The sequence below is a fragment of the Nycticebus coucang genome, chromosome 2 (genome assembly GCF_027406575.1).
Source record: "Nycticebus coucang isolate mNycCou1 chromosome 2, mNycCou1.pri, whole genome shotgun sequence".
Classification (NCBI taxonomy): Eukaryota; Metazoa; Chordata; class Mammalia; order Primates; family Lorisidae; genus Nycticebus; species Nycticebus coucang.
Window position 1 is genome coordinate 5,972,877 of NC_069781.1, and position 17,692 is coordinate 5,990,568.

At 54.0% G+C, this 17,692-nt stretch overlaps 1 protein-coding gene across 18 annotated transcripts in view; it reads left to right on the top strand.

Annotated features, from left to right (window-relative positions):
* Positions 1–11,562, top strand: part of RAPGEF1 (Rap guanine nucleotide exchange factor 1) — a 161,286-nt gene extending 149,724 nt beyond the window's left edge. For all 18 annotated transcript variants that reach the window (XM_053559333.1, XM_053559346.1, XM_053559436.1 and 15 more), the window contains 10 exons: positions 67–151; positions 1,535–1,627; positions 2,794–2,979; positions 3,610–3,694; positions 3,823–3,917; positions 4,807–4,885; positions 4,991–5,092; positions 7,318–7,415; positions 8,460–8,588; positions 9,090–11,562. In XM_053559333.1, the coding sequence (XP_053415308.1) occupies positions 67–151; positions 1,535–1,627; positions 2,794–2,979; positions 3,610–3,694; positions 3,823–3,917; positions 4,807–4,885; positions 4,991–5,092; positions 7,318–7,415; positions 8,460–8,588; positions 9,090–9,240 (1,103 nt within the window). In that variant the 3' untranslated portion in view covers positions 9,241–11,562. The remainder of the gene's footprint in view (positions 1–66; positions 152–1,534; positions 1,628–2,793; positions 2,980–3,609; positions 3,695–3,822; positions 3,918–4,806; positions 4,886–4,990; positions 5,093–7,317; positions 7,416–8,459; positions 8,589–9,089) is intronic.
* Positions 11,563–17,692: the final 6,130 nt, after the last annotated feature.

Sequence of the window (17,692 nt, forward strand, 5' to 3'; positions counted from 1 at the left end):
GTCAGCAGGGCTTCCTCCAGCCCGGCTCCCTGCACCCTGACTCTGCGCTGCTGCCCCTCTCTCTAGACTTGGTGTTGTACTGTGAGGCCTTCCTGACCACCTACCGGACCTTCATCACGCCCGAGGAGCTCATCAAGAAGCTGCAGTACAGATATCCTTTCCCAGGCTGGCTGTAGCACCCTCCTACCACTCAGCTCCAGGACCCACCCTTGGCAAATGTCACTCTGTGCAACAGTGGCCAGGGAAGCCCGCAGAGGCTTGGAAGGAGCCACTTTTGTTGCCTGGTGCCTCTTCAAGTCCACCCCTGCTGGTGCTCTAGAGCTAACATGTAGCTACTGTGTCAGGAGGGCAGCCACTACTGCCATCTGCTGGCAGCTGCCGCCAGTATGGTCTTGCAGCCTCTCCCTCCCCTGCCTGCTGCCCTGAGCCCCTGTCCTTCCTCAGACCTCCTAGCTGTGGCCCTTAGAATGTCCCGCATGTCAAGACAGGCATGAGCATTTCCCACAGGTAGGATTCGGTGCCCTCATATGTTCTGTCATTCATAGCACCTGCTTATAGACCTGGCCCAGCAAATGACAGTCACTCGCACATTGAGAACTTACTAGTCAGACAAGACACAGGCTTGCACGTGTGATGTCAGCTGTAAGACTGCCATATTGTCCATGGTGCCACTGTATAATGTTCTATCATGCAGTTGAGTAAACCAAGGCTCAAAGGGATGAAGGCTCTGATGACCTGTGTGGCTGCTTGGTGGGAGCGCCCCCCGCCTCTGCCTCCAGTGCCCAGGCTCTCAGCCTCCCAGCCTCTGTTCTGCTTGGCCACTTCAGGCACATTCATGGCATCCAGCTCTGGGCCTGTTTAGCTGTAAACCCCCGTGCCCAGCAGTGTGAAGATCTCTGGTGTGAAGCTCCATTCCAACCCTGGGATGTGGAAGGTCATGGGTCACTGGAAAGCAGGCAGGACGGAGTCAGGGAGGGTCTAGAGAGTCAATGGCAAACATGAAAGCAAAGCAGGAAACTACTACCTCCAACTTCAGGTACAAATGAGATTGGCCGAGGGGTTGAAGGCCGCCTTGGGGACGAGGAGCCAGTCTGGAGTGTGCTGCTGATATCTTGCCTGGTATCAGAAAAGCGCAAGAGCTGCCTGGGAGAGTGTTGAAGCTGCAGTCGCTGCATAGCCTGGAGAGCAGTCTTGAGGTGGAAGCTCACAGAAAGAGTGGAGAGAGACACTACTGGCTTAAGCATCTCCCAGGGGCCTCGGGTTTTGGACCACCTTTCTCTCCCTGAGGTTCAGCAGGGCATCCTACAGGGGAGCAGGGAGGCAGGAACAGTCCTTGGGTCAGGGCAGCTGAGGCTCCAGCCTTGGCTTTGCAGCTCTGTCACTTTGCACAAGCGTTGTGCCTATATTTCCGGATGCTGATGCTTCATTGCAGGGTACCTGGCACATGGTAAGCACTCAGTAAATGGTAGCTAGAAGCAGTCCTACACTTATATCCCCCGCCCCAACGTGGCTATTTCTTTAACCCACGGTCCACATACGAGAAGTTCTCTCCCTTCGCCGATACATTCAAGAAGCGCGTCAGCAAGAACACGTTCTTCGTGCTGGTCCGGGTGGTGGATGAGCTCTGGTGAGTGCTGGGCGAGCCTCAGAGTGCTAAGAGGGGGCAGCCTGTCCCTGTCCCTCCTGCCTTTCCCAGGGGTGTGCTGTGGCTGAGCACAGAGCTCGGGTCAGGGCTGGCTCCTGCCTGCTTTACCAGCGCTCTTTGAGAGAATGACCTGCCCCATAGGCCAGGATGAGGTACCTCTGCAGCCCCAGCCCAGGCCCTGAATTTTCCTCAGGAGAGGAGCCTGCACCACCCAGAGTCATCCCTCCTGCCAATGTCTTAGGATCTGTCCACCACCACCTGTGCTTTCAGCCACCAGCTGCAGTGGAAGCTGCATGGTGGCAGCCCCCCAGCATTTCTGTGGCTGGCTGATTCTCTGACACATCACTTGCTACTTTTATTCATTTAAGAAATATCTATCAGGGCGGTGCCTATGGCTCAAGGAGTAGGGCGCCAGTCCCATATGCCGGAGGTGGCGGGTTCAAACCCAGCCCTGGCCAAAAAAAAAAAAAAAGAAATCTCTATCAGGTGGTGCCTGTGGCTCAGTGAGTAGGGCACCGGCACCATATACCGAGGGTGGCGGGTTCAAACCCAGCCCCGGCCAAACTGCAACAAAAAAATAGCCAGGCCTTGTGGCGGGCGCCTGTAGTCCCAGCTACTCGGGAGGCTGAGGTAAGAGAATCACGTAAGCCCAAGAGTTGGAGGTTGCTGTGAGCCATGTGACGCCACGGCACTCTACTGAGGGCAGTAAAGTGAAACTCTATCTGTAAAAAAAAAAAAAAAAAGAAAGAAATATGTATCAAACAGCTCATTGCTGGGTGTGGAGAGTCAGAGGTGAAAGGAATAAACTGAGTTCCTACCTTCTCCCGGGGGTGATGGCCACCGTCAGTGTCTACACAACTGGGAAATGGCCGTGGTGTGGACGGTTCTCTAGGGGGTTGGTTCATGAGCTCCCCCCAGGGCAGGATTTGTGTAGGATTTGTCTCTGGAGCCCAGTTCCCAGTGTAGTCCCTGGCTCTTGTCCAGTGCCAGCGAGTATGAACGGCAGGTGCGTGCTGCCACTGAGACCACACCCAGCTCTTCTGAGGGCAGCTGCGCACTGATGGCTGCTCCGGGGCCCTTGGTGTCTGGAGGTGGACTCCAGATCTCCCAGGGCCTTGCTCCTCCCTCACCTGCTCCTTGGCCTTTAGCCTCGTGGAGCTGACAGAGGACATCTTGAGGCTGCTGATGGAGCTGGTCTTCCGCCTGGTGTGCAGCGGGGAGCTCAGCCTGGCTCGTGTGCTCCGCAAGAACATCCTGGACAAGGTGGACCAGAAGAAGCTGCTCAGGTGTGCCAACTCCGACCAGCCCCTGGCAGCCAGGGGGGTGGCAGCCAGGTAAGGAGCAGCCTCCGCCGCCTCTGCCAAGAGCTGTGCCCCAGAGCTTTCCTCAGGTTATCCTCCCCCTGATGTCCACAGCCTCACATCCTGGTTCTGCCCAGACCCTATGACAGAGTGTCTCAAGGACAGCCCCGGGGGTCCCCTGTGACTGGGCCTCTTCTCTAGGAGATGTGTGTTGGATACTGAGTCACCTTGTCACCAAGAAGTAGGACAGTAGGGCACATGGGGCGTCAGGACAGAGGTAGAGGAGTGTGTCCCCTCCCCACACTAACATGGTGGCCCCCCGGCTGTCGCCTGCCCCTCCCCCAGCCCAGAGATGATTTCCGTTCCTGCTGCAGGTCTGTTGATTGCTGGGCTCCTCCTTTGGGAGTGTGTAGCCTTCCTTTAGAAGGCGCCATCCCTGTTCTCACTGGCCACCTGGAAGTGGGGCCGGGCTGTAACAGTTCAGGCCTCTAAACTGGCTGTAAGCTCACAAGGGAGACAGCACCATCCTGGGGAAAACCGTGTGGCCCAGAGGGACCCAAGGAGCGGCTGGTCCTGTGGCCTCTGCGCTCTGGCAGTGCAGCCAGAACCTGCTCAGCCCACTGACCACTGTCCCACAGCTCTTCTCTGACCTCTGTCTTCTAGGCCAGGGACCTTGCATGACTTTCACAGCCACGAAATAGCCGAGCAGCTGACACTGCTGGATGCTGAGCTCTTCTATAAAATAGAGGTGTGGTATGGAGTGGGGCTGGAGCCCGGAGAACCACTGCTGGTTGTCCCTGAATGGGACACCCCCCCACCTGCCCCACCATAGGACAGTCTGAGCTCCACCTCTAGTCAGTGTTTTTCCTTTTGCAGATTCCCGAGGTTTTGCTTTGGGCAAAAGAGCAGAATGAGGAGAAGAGCCCCAACTTGACACAGTTCACAGAGCACTTCAACAACATGTCCTACTGGTAAGCAGGGGCCACAGCACCAAGCCCTGTGGCCCTAGATGGTGGCACACCCAGTGGGTTCAGTGTTTTCCTTTGCAAAGAGCTTAAGAGGCAAGGAGGAACTGCTGCTTCTAGTCCTTTGGGAGCCTGTGGGCACTAAGCATGAACAAGGGCAGGGACAGGATGGGGCTCATTGGAAGTGGCCCAGAGGGCTTGTTGCAGAGGCTCAGCATGAACGAGTGGCAGAATCAATTAGTCATGTCTGCCATAGCTGGTCGGGGGTTGCTGGGGCACTGTGCACACCAACTATGCCAGATGGAACAGTTAGCAAGAGTGGGCTCTGTTAGCCTTTAATTCTTAGAGCAAAATGAATCCTGACAGTGTGTTTATAATTCAGAAGTCAGAACTTTTGGCTCTTTGAGATGTGATTCTAAGTGCCCACAGCATCTTGGCATCAAACAGAATAAGTCAGAGCAAGGCACAAGTGCCGAGATTGGTACTGTACACATGGCACAAGCGAGACTGGCTGGCAAGAGTGGCCTCTTAAGTCAAGAACCAGCTGGTCTTCCCAAGCTAATCCTGAGCACACGTGAGGAACTGTCCCAGCCCCAGTGGTACTCAGCTGGCACTTTCTGGGGAAGGCTCTGCCTTGATCCTCCCGAGCCTCCACCTGTAGAATCAGAGGGCCCCATTGGTGGTGTTTTCTTTGTGTCTTATGTCTGTCCCTGTGGTGCTGTGAGCTCCTTGAGAGCAGAGACTAGGGCCTCACAAGCACTGGGTATTCACCAGGTGTGACCTCATGGCTGCTGGTGTGGGGGAGGTACAGGTCCCCTCTCCAACAGGACCACCTGGGGCCTGTAGGCATAGTGGTCAGCTCAGCTGTTTCCTCTTTTTCCCTTGGTCCATGCAGGGTCCGGTCAATAATCATGTTACAGGAAAAGGCCCAGGACAGGGAACGGCTGCTGTTGAAGTTCATCAAGATCATGAAGGTAACAGAGGCTGAGCCTTCTCCAGAGCACCCCCTGCAGGCACTGCAGGGGGCCTGGAACCTGCTCCCTGCCACCTGCTCTCAGCAGCTGCACCTCTCTCCACAGCACTTACGGAAACTGAATAACTTCAACTCCTACCTGGCCATTCTCTCAGCGCTAGACTCAGCACCCATCCGCAGGCTGGAGTGGCAGAAACAGACCTCAGAGGTAAGTGGCCTTCGTGATGTGGGTAGGAAGGAAGCTAGCCCTTGGTCGACAGCTGTGGCAGAATGTGCTCAGACTGGCGTGGGTGCTGCAGCTCAGGTGCCTGCTCTGCCACCAACCTGTTGTGTGGCCAGGACAGCTGCCCACCCTGCCTCAGCTTCCTTTCTCTGATCCACTCACCATGTCCTGGGGGTCTTCAAGGTTGGTTCCGAGGCTATCGTGTCATGGCATCCTGTTGCTGCCCCCCAAGCCTATCCCTGGGCCCCAGCTACATGTTGGTCCTTCCTTGGCCTGTCCTTCTGAACAGGCTATTCTGGGAGCAGCTGACATCCTATTGGGTGGGTTTCTGCAGGATGAGTGCTAAAAGGAGACAGATGGGCTATAGGGCAAGCTACTGGGCCAGTGAGCTAATCTGGAGGAAATGTCCTGCATGCCACCACCACAGGGAGGAAGAGCTTCCTGAGAAGAGAAGCAAATTTCCATCCAAGGGGACAGAGCTCAGCACAGCCTGGGGGCAAGGAGGTGGTGTCCTCAGGGATCAGGGCCAAGTCTAGGATGGCCACATTAGAAGAAGGGGGCCAACTGTAGATGATGAGGGTCTCAAGAGGCCCGGTGAGGAACTGGAATCTTTGTTGTTTTTTATATAGGGTCTTGCTCCATTGCCCAGACTAGAATGCAGTGGCATCATTATAAATCACTGCAACTTCAAATTCTCAAACTGCTGTATTCCAGGGTTCCTTCTGCCTCAGCCTCTCTAGTAGCTGAAACTATAGGCATGTGCCACCACGCCTGGCTAATTTTTATATTTTTTGTAAAAATGAGGGTCTCACTATGTTGCTCTGGCTGGTCTGAAATTCCTGGTCTGTAGTAATCCTCCTGCTTCAGCCTCCCCTAGTGCCAGCATTACAGGTGTGAGCCTCCACACCTGACCTGGAATTAAACCTTTATCCCTGTGTGAAGAGATGTTCTTGAGAAGGGCACCAAAGCCCACAGCTTTGAGTGTCAGCCAGGTCACCTGGGGGCCTCTCACTCAGTGCACATAAAGGGACAATGTGGACCATTATTGCAGGAGATTCAGCCCAGTGACACAAGAACATCAGAGAGGGCCTGAGGAGTTAGGGAGGCTTCCTGGAGGAGGTGACACTTCAGGATGAGACAAGAGAAGAGCATTCTGAGCAGGGAGCAGGGTTGACTGAGTTCCCTAGGCAAGAACCTCACAAAAAGATTCCAATTCTTTACCAGGAGTTGGAGTGCAGGGATGAGAAGCAGCTCAGCCCTGCTGGAGCTGGAGGTCACAAGCCGTCCCTGATTGTACCTCAGTTGTGGTGAGAGCAAAGGCAGCTCTGAGAAGGAGTGACTTGGTTCAGTGCATGTTTTAGGAGCAGGGGCCCCATCTTCCAGGGTCCTGCACACAGGACTGGGTGCTCAGGGCTATTTTTTTTTTTTTTTTTTTGAGACGGAGCCTCAAGCTGTTGCTCTGGATAGAGTGCCATGGCATCACAGCTCACAGCAACCTGCACCTCCTGGGCTCAAGCGAGTCTCCTGCCTCTGCCTCCCAAGTAGCTGGGACTACAGGCACCCGCCACAGCGCCCCGCTATTTTTTGGTTGCAGCCATCATTGTTGTTTGGCTGGATTCGAACCCGCCAGCTCAGGTATACGTGGCTGGTGCCTTAGCCGCTTGAGCCACCGGCACTGAGTCGCTCAGGGCTAATTTTACCAAGCACAAGCCCTATGGGGTGATGGGCCTGCAGTTTCCCTGTGACTGGGGTTTGGCTGGTTTAAAAAGACTAAACTGGGCTCGGGACCTGTAGCTCAGTGGCTAGGGCACCAGCCCTGGAACTGGTGGGTTCAAATCCAGCCCGGGCCTGCCAAACAACAATGAGAACTAGAACCAAAAAAAAGCCGGGCATTGTGGCAGGCACCTGTAGTCCCAGTTACTTGGGAGGCTGAGGCAAGAGAATCGCTTAAACCAAAGAGTTTGAGGTTGCTGTGAACTCTGGTAACACAGCACTCTACTGAGGGCAACATAGTGAGACTGTCTCAAAAATAAAATAAAACAAAATAAAAAGACTAAACTCTCCCAGCCAGGGACAAGGGTCCATGTTCACATGTTGTGGGCACCCTGTCCATGTGGACAGAGGGGGGCAGACAAGTTGGGCAGCATAGAGGGCCAGGCTCTGCCCCTGGCAGTGTTCCCATGCTCACTAACCCCTGCCCTATCCTGCAGGGCCTGGCTGAGTACTGCACGCTCATTGACAGCTCGTCCTCCTTCCGGGCCTACCGGGCTGCCCTCTCGGACGTGGAGCCTCCATGCATCCCGTACCTGTGAGTAGCACCCTGGCCCTTTGCCTCTCAAAAATACACTGGGCTTTCTCAGAAAAATCCTCATGTAGGGTTTCCAGCTCTGACGTTTGTGTGAATGCTTCTGTTTTGCTTTTCACTTCTAACTGTAAAAGTAAAATACACTCCTTATAACAGAAGACGGGGTCAAGAATAAAAGTTCTTCCCCGTCTCCCAGCCGCCCTCCTGTTGCATTCTGTAGCTGCCAGTGAGTGTGTGCAGTCACGCTGGTGACAGACACGTGGCCTTCGTGCCCAGGCCACATCTAGAACCACCTGCACAGGCAGCCACTCCAGGACCCCTGAAAGCACTTTTTGTGAAGAAGTCCAGGAAGTGCTTCCCAAGTACACATGTTGGATGGAGGAAATAGGTTCCATAGAAAGAGAAAATGGAAGAAAATCAAAGCCACACGGGTTTCTTTGATTATCAGACCCTATAATACATCACAGGACATTGGGAGTCTCCAGAAGGAAACAGAAGACTCGGCAGTGTCTGGGGGCCAGGTTGGGGCTGCCCTCATGGCCTTCACCTGCAGGGACAGAGGTCCCGCAGTCTCACCTCCTACCTTCCTGCCCTCACTCAGTGCCATGTGCTTTCCCCTCACAGACCCACCTCGGGGCCCTACAGCAAGTTCTCCCTGAGTCCCCCATCTTTTCTCCTGTGGTATTAGGGCCTCTGTATTCAGAAACATCTGTTAACACAGGGTCTCTACCCCCCATATTTGGGGTTTGGTTTGGGTTTTTTTCCTGCTCATTATTAACACCAGCAACCAACAGTCTGTTCACACGCTGCTGCACACAGCTCATTGGCAGTCCCTCCTCAGGCTCGGGGGGGATGTCCAGGCCCTGAGCTGGCTTCCAAGGGATCCAGAGATGGTGAGGTGGGAAGTGGCTCCAGAGGGAACAAACATCCAGAGTCATCTTCAGTTTGCTTCGAGGTCTTAGTGGCTGCATGGCCGGAGCTGAGTGAACTGGCTGCCTTGGGAGTTGCTCTCTGCCACAGTGACAGGGCTTTTTACTGTCCTCCCAGGGGGCTGATCCTGCAGGACCTGACCTTCGTCCACCTAGGAAACCCAGACTACATCGACGGGAAGGTGAACTTCTCTAAGCGATGGCAGCAGTTCAACATCCTGGACAGTATGCGGTGCTTCCAGCAGGCGTGAGTGCCCTGCCGGGCGGGCGGGTCTAAGGCCTCCCAGATGCCAGGAGAGACCCCAGGGGCCCTGAGCAGAGGGGCAGGCCACAGAGGACCAAGTGACCCTCCCCTCCATCTGTTGGTCTGTTTTCATCAGGATGACATGAGAAAGTCCATGCCTGGCCCTGGGCTTAAGCCTAGTGATGCCACCAGCCTGTCCTCCCATCTCACACACCAGGAAGCTAGCACCCACCTTGCTGTGAAAAGAAAGCTGGCAAACGTGGGCCCGCCTGAGCCTGGGGATGTGGGGGGGATCACGGGGTGCCAAAGGCACCATGGAGGGGACCAGGCTTCTGCAGCCCTTGCTGTGGCCACCAGGCTCACCCCGTGTGCTAGGGTGCTGGCTCTTAGCACTGGCATCCTCCACTGTCCCAGGGGGTAATAGCAGCCCATCAGTTTGTTGTGAGGGATGGCCCCCATGGTGCCCGCACTGGCCCTCACGGCCTACCCTTGTCCCCTGCACAGGCATTATGACATCCGGAGAAACGATGACATCATAAACTTCTTCAATGACTTTAGTGACCACCTGGCCGAGGAGGCCCTATGGGAACTCTCTCTGAAAATCAAACCCAGGAACATAACGAGGAGAAAAACAGACCGGGAAGAGAAGATCTAGGAGAAGGCTCCAGATAGAGACCCATGCTCAGGGCACAGAGTGGCCACAGCTGGGGCACTGGGGACCCATCGGGAGCTGCACAAGTCCCGGCCCCTCCGTCACAAAGCCTGGCTGAGCCGGCACTGCTGCCAGCAGCTTCCTGCCTCCCTCCCTGGGGAGCAGACCCGAGTGCATGGAGCCAGAGGCAGGCCTGCTGCTGATGGCCGTGGTCTCCTGGGTGGATTTTGTTTTCTGCTTTCACTCCTATCTTTCCCCTCTCACCTTCTGTCCCACACACTCCCCTGCAGCACAGGAGCAGCTGGGATGTCATCAGCAAACTAAGGAACAGCGGGGGAGTGGAGGCCTGAGGCCTCTGGGTTGCTGCAGGCCCCTTGCACTTTCCATTTCCTGCTTCTTAGATGTGGAGGCTGGTGTGAGTCGTTCATCTGGCCCAGGAAGGTACAGCAGGCACCTCAGCCACCCTGTGACTGGCACTCCTGGTCATGGTACTGGTGCCCACAGGGCCTCCCTTGTTGCCCTGTCACCCCCCACCCCAGTCGCCAGGCCCCTCCCCACACAGCCTCCTGGGCCTCTGGGGAGCTGGAAGAGGAGTGTGAAGGGAGGGAGGGACATGGTTAGAGACGGTTGTTGCTGGGAGTCTTGGAGTTTAACCTTATCTAAAGAGGTGCCAGAGCTGAACTGGTGGGGGGCTGACTCCGAGGGGGTGGAGGAGCTGTTTTGTCTGGGAGAGGCCAGTGGCCCTGCCCTGCCCTGTCGTTTGCTGTGTGCCTTAAACCTTATCTCCTGCCTCCCCCATCTCCAGCTTCCCTCCTACTGTGCCCATCCTGGGGCCTAGCCAGGCACCTCTGGTTCTCAAGACCTCTCTGCCAGTGCTGTCAGTGTCCCCTGGGAAGGGCAGGTGTCCCCGAGAGGCCCAGGAGGCAGGCCCTGGGGTGCAGGGAGGCTAGGGGTTTAGCTGCAGAGGTGCTCCTGAGGCTGAGCAGCACAGGCTGTTTCTTCTACTGAAAGCGTCTTTGGAAGCAGGTACTTCTCCATCTTCCTTAAAAACCATTCTCCCTGCTGAGGTTGACAATCTGGGGCAAGGTTTGCAGAGGTGTTCAGCAAACAGGTTCCCACTGGAACCTCCCAAGGCCAGCCTGGCCCTGGAGGGGCGCCCCTCCCTGCCCAAGCTTGTTTTGCATCATGAGCCCTCACTTCTCCTGGGCATGTGAATCCCAGGCTAGTGAACCCCAGGATCCAACTGTGCTTACTCAGCCTGGTTTCAGCCGGGGCTGGGTTTGAACCCACCACCTCCCATATATGGGGCCGGTGCCCTACTCCTTTGAGCCACAGGCGCTGCCCGTATTTAGATTTTTTAAACAACCATGTCACTCTGAGTCCTTCGTGAGTCTTCAGCAGCATTTATCAAGAAGAAAATCGGGGCTGCTTTTTCCTCTTTTGTGTTTGTCCTGTACATACATAGAGGGAGGGCACCCTCTGGCAGCAGCCCTGCCGGGTGGCGGGGACCTGCCACCTCATTATTTAAGGAGCGTGTGTGTAGCCGCTGGTTATTAACAGTGTTGTGTGTGGGCTGGGTTTTTAGTTTGTTCCTCTTCTCTAAGCCCCGTCATTGCATCTTTGCCCCCGCTCCCTCCCTCGCCTAGCTCTATTGAATGCTGCGTGTGACGGCCGCTGTGCACACTGGCCCTGGGGTTGTGTGAACTGAAATTCTCCCCATTAACACGAGAGCCCCACACAGGCCCCTCTGTGGCGCAAACCAGAAACCCAGCCTGCACCCCCAGCAGCAGGAGCAGACCCTTGTTTTCAGGCATGAGCTGGACAAAGGGGTGGGGGCTCTCTTCACCTTCCCTGAATTTGGAATAGAACCCCATGCCCATTCCCAGAGTGCCCAAGCATCTTCCTGGGAGCCATGAGCAGAAGGGTCCCAGCAGCAGGTGGGCAGTGCCAGGTGACCCCTTGAGTGAGGACAGAGGTGCAATGTGTGTCTTTAACTTATTGGCTGACCGGCGCCCCCACAGCTCTGGTCACTGCCAGTCTTGCACTTAGAGCTGCAGGTTGGCTGTGACTTTGGCCTGCTGCCACCCACCCCGAGGGGGGTGGTTGTGGGAATTGTCCTCACGGACAGGTGGAGGATTCGGTCCAATTCTCACCCGCACTATGGGTGGAGCCAGGCAGGGGGCAGGCACACGCTGACTGCCCGAGACACAGCGTCCCATTGTAATATATCCCCAACTAACCAGGCCAATGGTGGCATCTTCCTGCAGACATTTCAAATGTGTAACTTTTATACAGAAAAAATAAAAGAGACGAAAGCTGTCTGAGGCCGGGTCTGCACTGCGTGCCGTGTGTGCTAGTGAAATGAGGGCTGCTTCTGACGGGCCCTGGGCCCCTCTCGCAGGCAGGGCTCCAGGGCAGAGGAGGGTCATTGGTCTCAGGCCCCAGAGCTGCTGCTGCTGAGGTCGTTCTGGCTGAGTGGAATAAATGTCACTACGTCAGCTCCTCTCTAGAACTTTCTCTACAGGTCTCTTGCCCCAGAAGCATTCAAATGGACTAGAACCACATGTACCCTAGAAGTGGTACCACAGGAGCACCAGGGCCTGGAGCTGCCGCTCACTGCCTAGACACACAGTCTCTGAAGTGTGTCCCCCTCCCACCCACCAGGCTCTGCCCGGAGGCTGGCCCCAGCAGTCTGCACACACCCGGGCTGAATGAGGAGGCCCCAGGATTCTAGTCCCTTCCTCACCCTTGTGCACTGTTCTCCCAGAGCCATTTCACTTGCCAGTCAACCCACCTGCGCCCTAGCTTTTCCCAGCACCTTCACTGCAGTGAGACCAGTCGCCCAGGGGATGACAGGAGGCCAGAGCAAGCCCTGTGTTTGCCCGGTTTCCCTGTTCCAGTAGGAGGTGCGTGTGGGGCCGCCTGGAAAAGCTGAGGGCACCTCTGAATATGGGGGGGTGCAGAGACCCACAGACATCAGAACCTGGCCAGGAAAAGGGGCATCTCACTCACCCCAAAAGGCAGGCGCTCAAGCCTGTCCCTTTGAAGAAAGGGGACAACTATTCTGGACTGAGCACGGTGACGGTCTGGCAGAGGGACGTCTACTCCAGGCAAGCCCTCCGTTCTCCCGGCTGTTCACTGAGCACCTAGTACAGTGGCTCTCAACCTTCCTAATGCCGCAGCCCTTCAATACAGTTCCTGTGGGTTGCGACCCACAGGTTGAGCACCGCTTACCTAGTACGAGCCAGGCGCTGTCAGGGACTTCACATTAACAAGGGCCTGAGGCTTGTCCATAGGGGCAGCCCCACCAGGAGGATCAGGCCAGGGCCCTGCACTTCCCCAAGGGGCCCGCTGCGTTCAGACCTCTGGATTAGTGATCTGGGTGCTGGCCCTGCTGGTGCAAAGCTGAATTTCTGGGATACGATGGCTGCTTGGTATTACCCCGAGTCAGGTGAGAGGCCCCAGCCTTCATTCAGACCATCCCCTCATTCACCCATTCATTCACGGGGGTGCATTATTGAGGGCAGGGCTGGGCTTGGGCCATTTGAGTCTCGCATTTGTTGGCAACAAGCTACAAAGGGTTCATACCCTGACTCTGTGGCCAGTAGGGCAGAGGACCTTGGGTATGCAGTTTTCTCTGCTTCCCAGGTTCCCAGCTGGAAGTGGGGGCAAAACAGTCTCTGCCTCATAAGTTCTTGAGAGGTTTCAGTGAGTTCATACCTGGAACAGGGTCCCAGGAGCATTTCATGGGCACCGAGCGCTTTGCAGACTACTCTGCCTCATTCAGGCCTCTCATCTGAAAACAGACCATGATGAGGGACAGCTGCAGAGAAGTGGCACCTGACACTGAAGAGATTAAATACGGCTTGAAGTCCACCGTAAACATCAGAGCTGGGTGCCAAGATGACATACAGCTCTGAGTCCACCGTAAGCATCAGCGCCGGACAGTCACTTGTGCCAAGCAGGTAATTTTAATCCTACACAGACTCCCCTGGAGAGGAAAAATAGGACAACACTTCTCAACTCTTTTTATGAAGGTAATATAACAACATCCACGCAGACAAGGATGGTACACCATAATTATCAGTCAGTCTAGTTTATGAATAGGCAAAACTTGCAAGGTCATCTTAGCAACCCCAGAGCAGCAATACATAAAATGAGTACTTCCTGACCAGAGTGACTTATCTGGGGGATACAGGTGCCGGCCCCATATGCCGAGGGTGGTGGGTTTGAAACTCGGCCCCGGCCAAACTGCAACAAAAAAATAGCCGGGCGTTGTGGCGGGCGCCTGTAGTCCCAGCTACTGGGGAAGCTGAGGCAGGAGAATCACCTAAGCCCAGGAGTTGGAGGTTGCTGTGAGCTGTGTGATGCCATGGCACTCTACCGAGGGCCATAAAGTGAAACTGTGTCTCTACAAAAAAAAAAATAGCCAGGCCTTGTGGCGGGTGCCTGTAGTCTCAGCCTCTCATGAAGCTGAGGCAAGAGAATGGCCTAAGCCCAAGACCCAGAGGTTGCTGATGCCACGGCACACTACCAAGGGCGACAAAGTAAGACTCTGTCTCTAAAAAAAATTAATAAATAAAAGTACTCCATAGGGAATCCCAACAAAATTTTATGTAGCCCTTGACTACAGTTTATTCTAAAATGTTTAAGAATTTCCACTCTGGCAATGGCAGACCAGGTGATTTAGACCAGCTCTCCTGCTAAGAAAGCTAGATAAACTATTTTAAAGTCGTGCCTGAAGTCATCAGCCTCAAAAGAATGACTTACTGGGCCAGGATTCAAGAAGAGACAGGCCAGGAGGCAAGGCTAACATTCGGAGCCACATTGTGCAAAGGGTGCCGGACAGTCGTGGGGGCGCTGGGTGGGAAACAGCAGCAGTCCAGACAAAAGGTGGATTTAAAGGGGAGGGGAAGGGGCATCCGGAACTCAATAGGCTTTGAGTGGAAACCTCAAGGAGGTGCCCTCCAGATGGAAGGACGATCTATGACATGTATGCTGGCCCCAAAGGACTGAGCTAGCATCAACTCATCTGGATCCTGAAATTGAATTAAAACAGCTCTGGACTGGGTGGCACCTGTGGCTCAGTGAGTAGGGCGCTGGCCCCATATACTGAGGGTGTCAGGTTCAAACCCAGCCCAGGCCGAACTGCAACAAAAAAATAGCCGGGCCTTGTGGCGGGCACCTGTAGTCTCAGCTGCTCGGGAGGCTGAGGCAGGAGAATCGCATAAGCCCAATGTCATGGCACTCTACCAAGGGCGGTAAAGTGAGACTCTGTCTCTATCAAAAAAAAAAAAAAAAAAAAAAAAAACACAGCTCTGGACTGCTAGCACCCCAGGCACCTGCCAGAAATAGGCAGAGTCTTGTTGGATGACGTTAATGTCATCCTGGGTCTCAAATTATTTAATTTTTCACATAGAGTAAAAAATAACCAGGGACTTAAAGCGCAAACCAGGAAACCACAGAAGCAACTGCCAGACTCAGCTGGGATTCGGAGTTACAGATGTGGACATGAAAACACAATGTCCTAGGAGGAAGACGCTGAGAACTTGGGCAAATCATTGGAAATTACAAATAGGAAAAATGAAAATCCTGAGGCAGAAAATGAGTTAGCTGGTACGAAGAACTTGATGGCTGTAACAGCAAAATGAGTGAAGTGGGGGCAGGTCAGAAGCTACAAGTTGAAGCACCAGAGACGGAGAGGGCAGGCTGGAGGCGACACAGGAGAGAGAGGCCACAGGTATCACTGCTGTAGCACAAGAGACAGGAAAGCAGGAACGAGTGGCCAAAGGGTACATCAGTGTTCACAGCAGCAGCATTCACGATGGCCAGAAAGCAGAAATGGTCCAAATGCCCATCACCTGCGGAGAGGATTAACACCATGCGGCACTTCCATGCAATGGGACACTATTTGGCAATAAAAAGGGATGAACTGACGTGCTAGAACATGGGTGGACATTAAAACACGGACACGAAAGAGGCTGGGTGTGATGGCTCACACCTGTAATCCTGGCACTCTGGGAGGCCCAGGCGGATGGATTGCTTGAGCTCACAGGTTCAAGACCAACCTAAGCAAAAGCGAGACCTCTCTCTACTAAAAGTAGAAAAACTAAAGCCAGAGGATCACTTGAACCCAAGAACCTAAGGTCACTGTGAACAATGACGCCACAGCACTCTACATCTTGAGGCTCTGTCTCAAAAAAAAAAAAAAAAACCGCCAGCTGCAAGGGGTGTACATTGGCTGACTTTGTTTACATGAAATGTCCCCAAAGAGCGAATATACAGACACAGAAAACAGGTTCATGGCTGCCCAGGAGTGGATGTGGAGTCTGGCTACAAAAGGCAGAAGTCTTTGGAGGGGATGGAAAAATATGTCTTAATTGATCATGGTGCTGGTTGCACGACTCTACTACAAATAATTGTGTGCTTTAAATGGGTGGATTTTATATGTAAATTATACCTCAATAAAGCTGTTTTTTAAGCAGGTTTTCCAAAACTGATGATGCCAGATGCCCGTGTCTTCACTCCCCGTGTCCATGTCCACCCTTCCTCGTCTGCTCTGTGACGAGCGTTTCCCCTTTGCAGTGAGCATGTTAAGTCCTGCCGGTGGAGACATTGGAGGGGTGTGTTGCAGGAATGGGGCTTTTAGTAGTTTCTTCTCTGTCCCCACGGCTGCTGGAGACGTGGTGTGGGAGACATCTGGTGGTGGTCTGCCCCTGCCATGCACTCAGATCTTACAGACAGCTTGAGCCCCAGTGCTGACATGGTACTGCGTGCCCCAGGCCTTGTGGGCTCCCAACACCCCAGCTCCCACTGCATGCCCACCCACCAGCTGCGGCCTGTCTACACCATGGCTCTCCTGCTCCTCACAAAGATACTTCCTACTTGCTGGGCACTGGGAACCAGCATTGGCCTGCACGATCCAGTGAGCTTCTCTACCTCCTGGTGAGTTTTGGATCAAGACTGGGCCCTTCCTTCCAGGGCATTCACCTTCAGCCCTAGGGCGTTCTTTAGCATTCTCTTTATATCTCCATTGGGACTGTCCCCTTACAGTTACTAATTAGCTATTAATTCCCTCTATTAATCTTTTCCCATTCAGATTATTCCATAGTTTATGTCTCCTAATTGGTCTTTGACTGGAAAACATCAAGCCTTGGATTTAAGAAGCCTTACAAGGCTGGGCACAGTGGCTCACACCTGTAATCCTAGCATTCTGGGAGGCCGAAGCAGGTGGATTACCTGAGCTCACAGGTTCGAGACAAGCCTGAACCAGAGCGAGACTCCATCTCTAAAAATACCCAGACGTTGTGGTGGGCGCCTATAGTCACAGCTACTTGGGAGGCTGAGACCAGAGAATTGCTTGAGCCCAAGAGTCTGAGGTTGCTGTGAGCTATAACACCACAGCACTCTACCAAGGGTAACAAAGTGAGACTATCTCAAAAAAAAAAAAGCCTTATAATCCCCAAGTGGGATAATTAAAAGGAAATATGCACAATGTGGTTAAGACCTAAGACAAAAAGATTATCTTTAAGCAACCGTAGGAAAAAAAACATATTACCTTTACAGAAGCAGTAATTAGACTCCTCAGCAGGCCAGGCACAGTGGCCCATACCTGTAATCCTAGCACTCTGGAGGCCAAGGTGAATGGATTGCTTGAGCTCAGAAATTCAAGACTAGCCTGAGCAAGAGTGATACCCCATCTCTACTAAAAATAGAAAACTAGCCAGGCGTTGTGGCAGGTGCCTGTAGTCCCAGCTACTCAGGAGGCTGAAGCAAGAGGATCACTTGAGCCCAAGAGTTGGAAGTTGCTGTGAGGCCACGGCACTCTACCCAGGGTAGAGACTCTCTCAAAAAAAGAAAATAAAGGGCAGCGCCTGTGGCTCAAAGGAGTAGGGCGCCAGCCCCATATGCCAGAGGTGGCGGATTCAAACCCAGCCCCAGCCAGAAACTGCAAAAAACAAAAAAGACTAAACAGTGCCCCAAAAGGGAAATAATCCCTAAGGAAGCTGTGCAGTAGAGTGACAGAAAGTGTAAATATGTGGATCAATGAGCACTAATTGTACAAAACAACAACAAAAATGCCTGGGGCTTAAGGTAGAATTAAAATACAGAACCATGGCATGTGATTCAGGGAGGGGATAAAATGGAGTCAGCCTATTCTTGAATTGTCCAAGAAGATAAAAGTACTAAAAACATGAGGTTGGGCGGCGCCTGTGGCTCAGTCGGTGGGGCGCCGGCCCCATATACCAAGGGTGGCGGGTTCAAACCCAGCCCCGGCCAAACTGCAACCAAAAAATGGCCGGGCGTTGTGGCGGGCGCCTGTGGTCCCAGCTGCTCGGGAGGCTGAGGCAAGAGAATCGCTTAGGCCCAGGAGTTGGAGGTTGCTGTGAGCTGTGTGAGGCCACGGCACTCTACCGAGGGCCATAAAGTGAGACTCTGTCTCTACAAAAAAAAA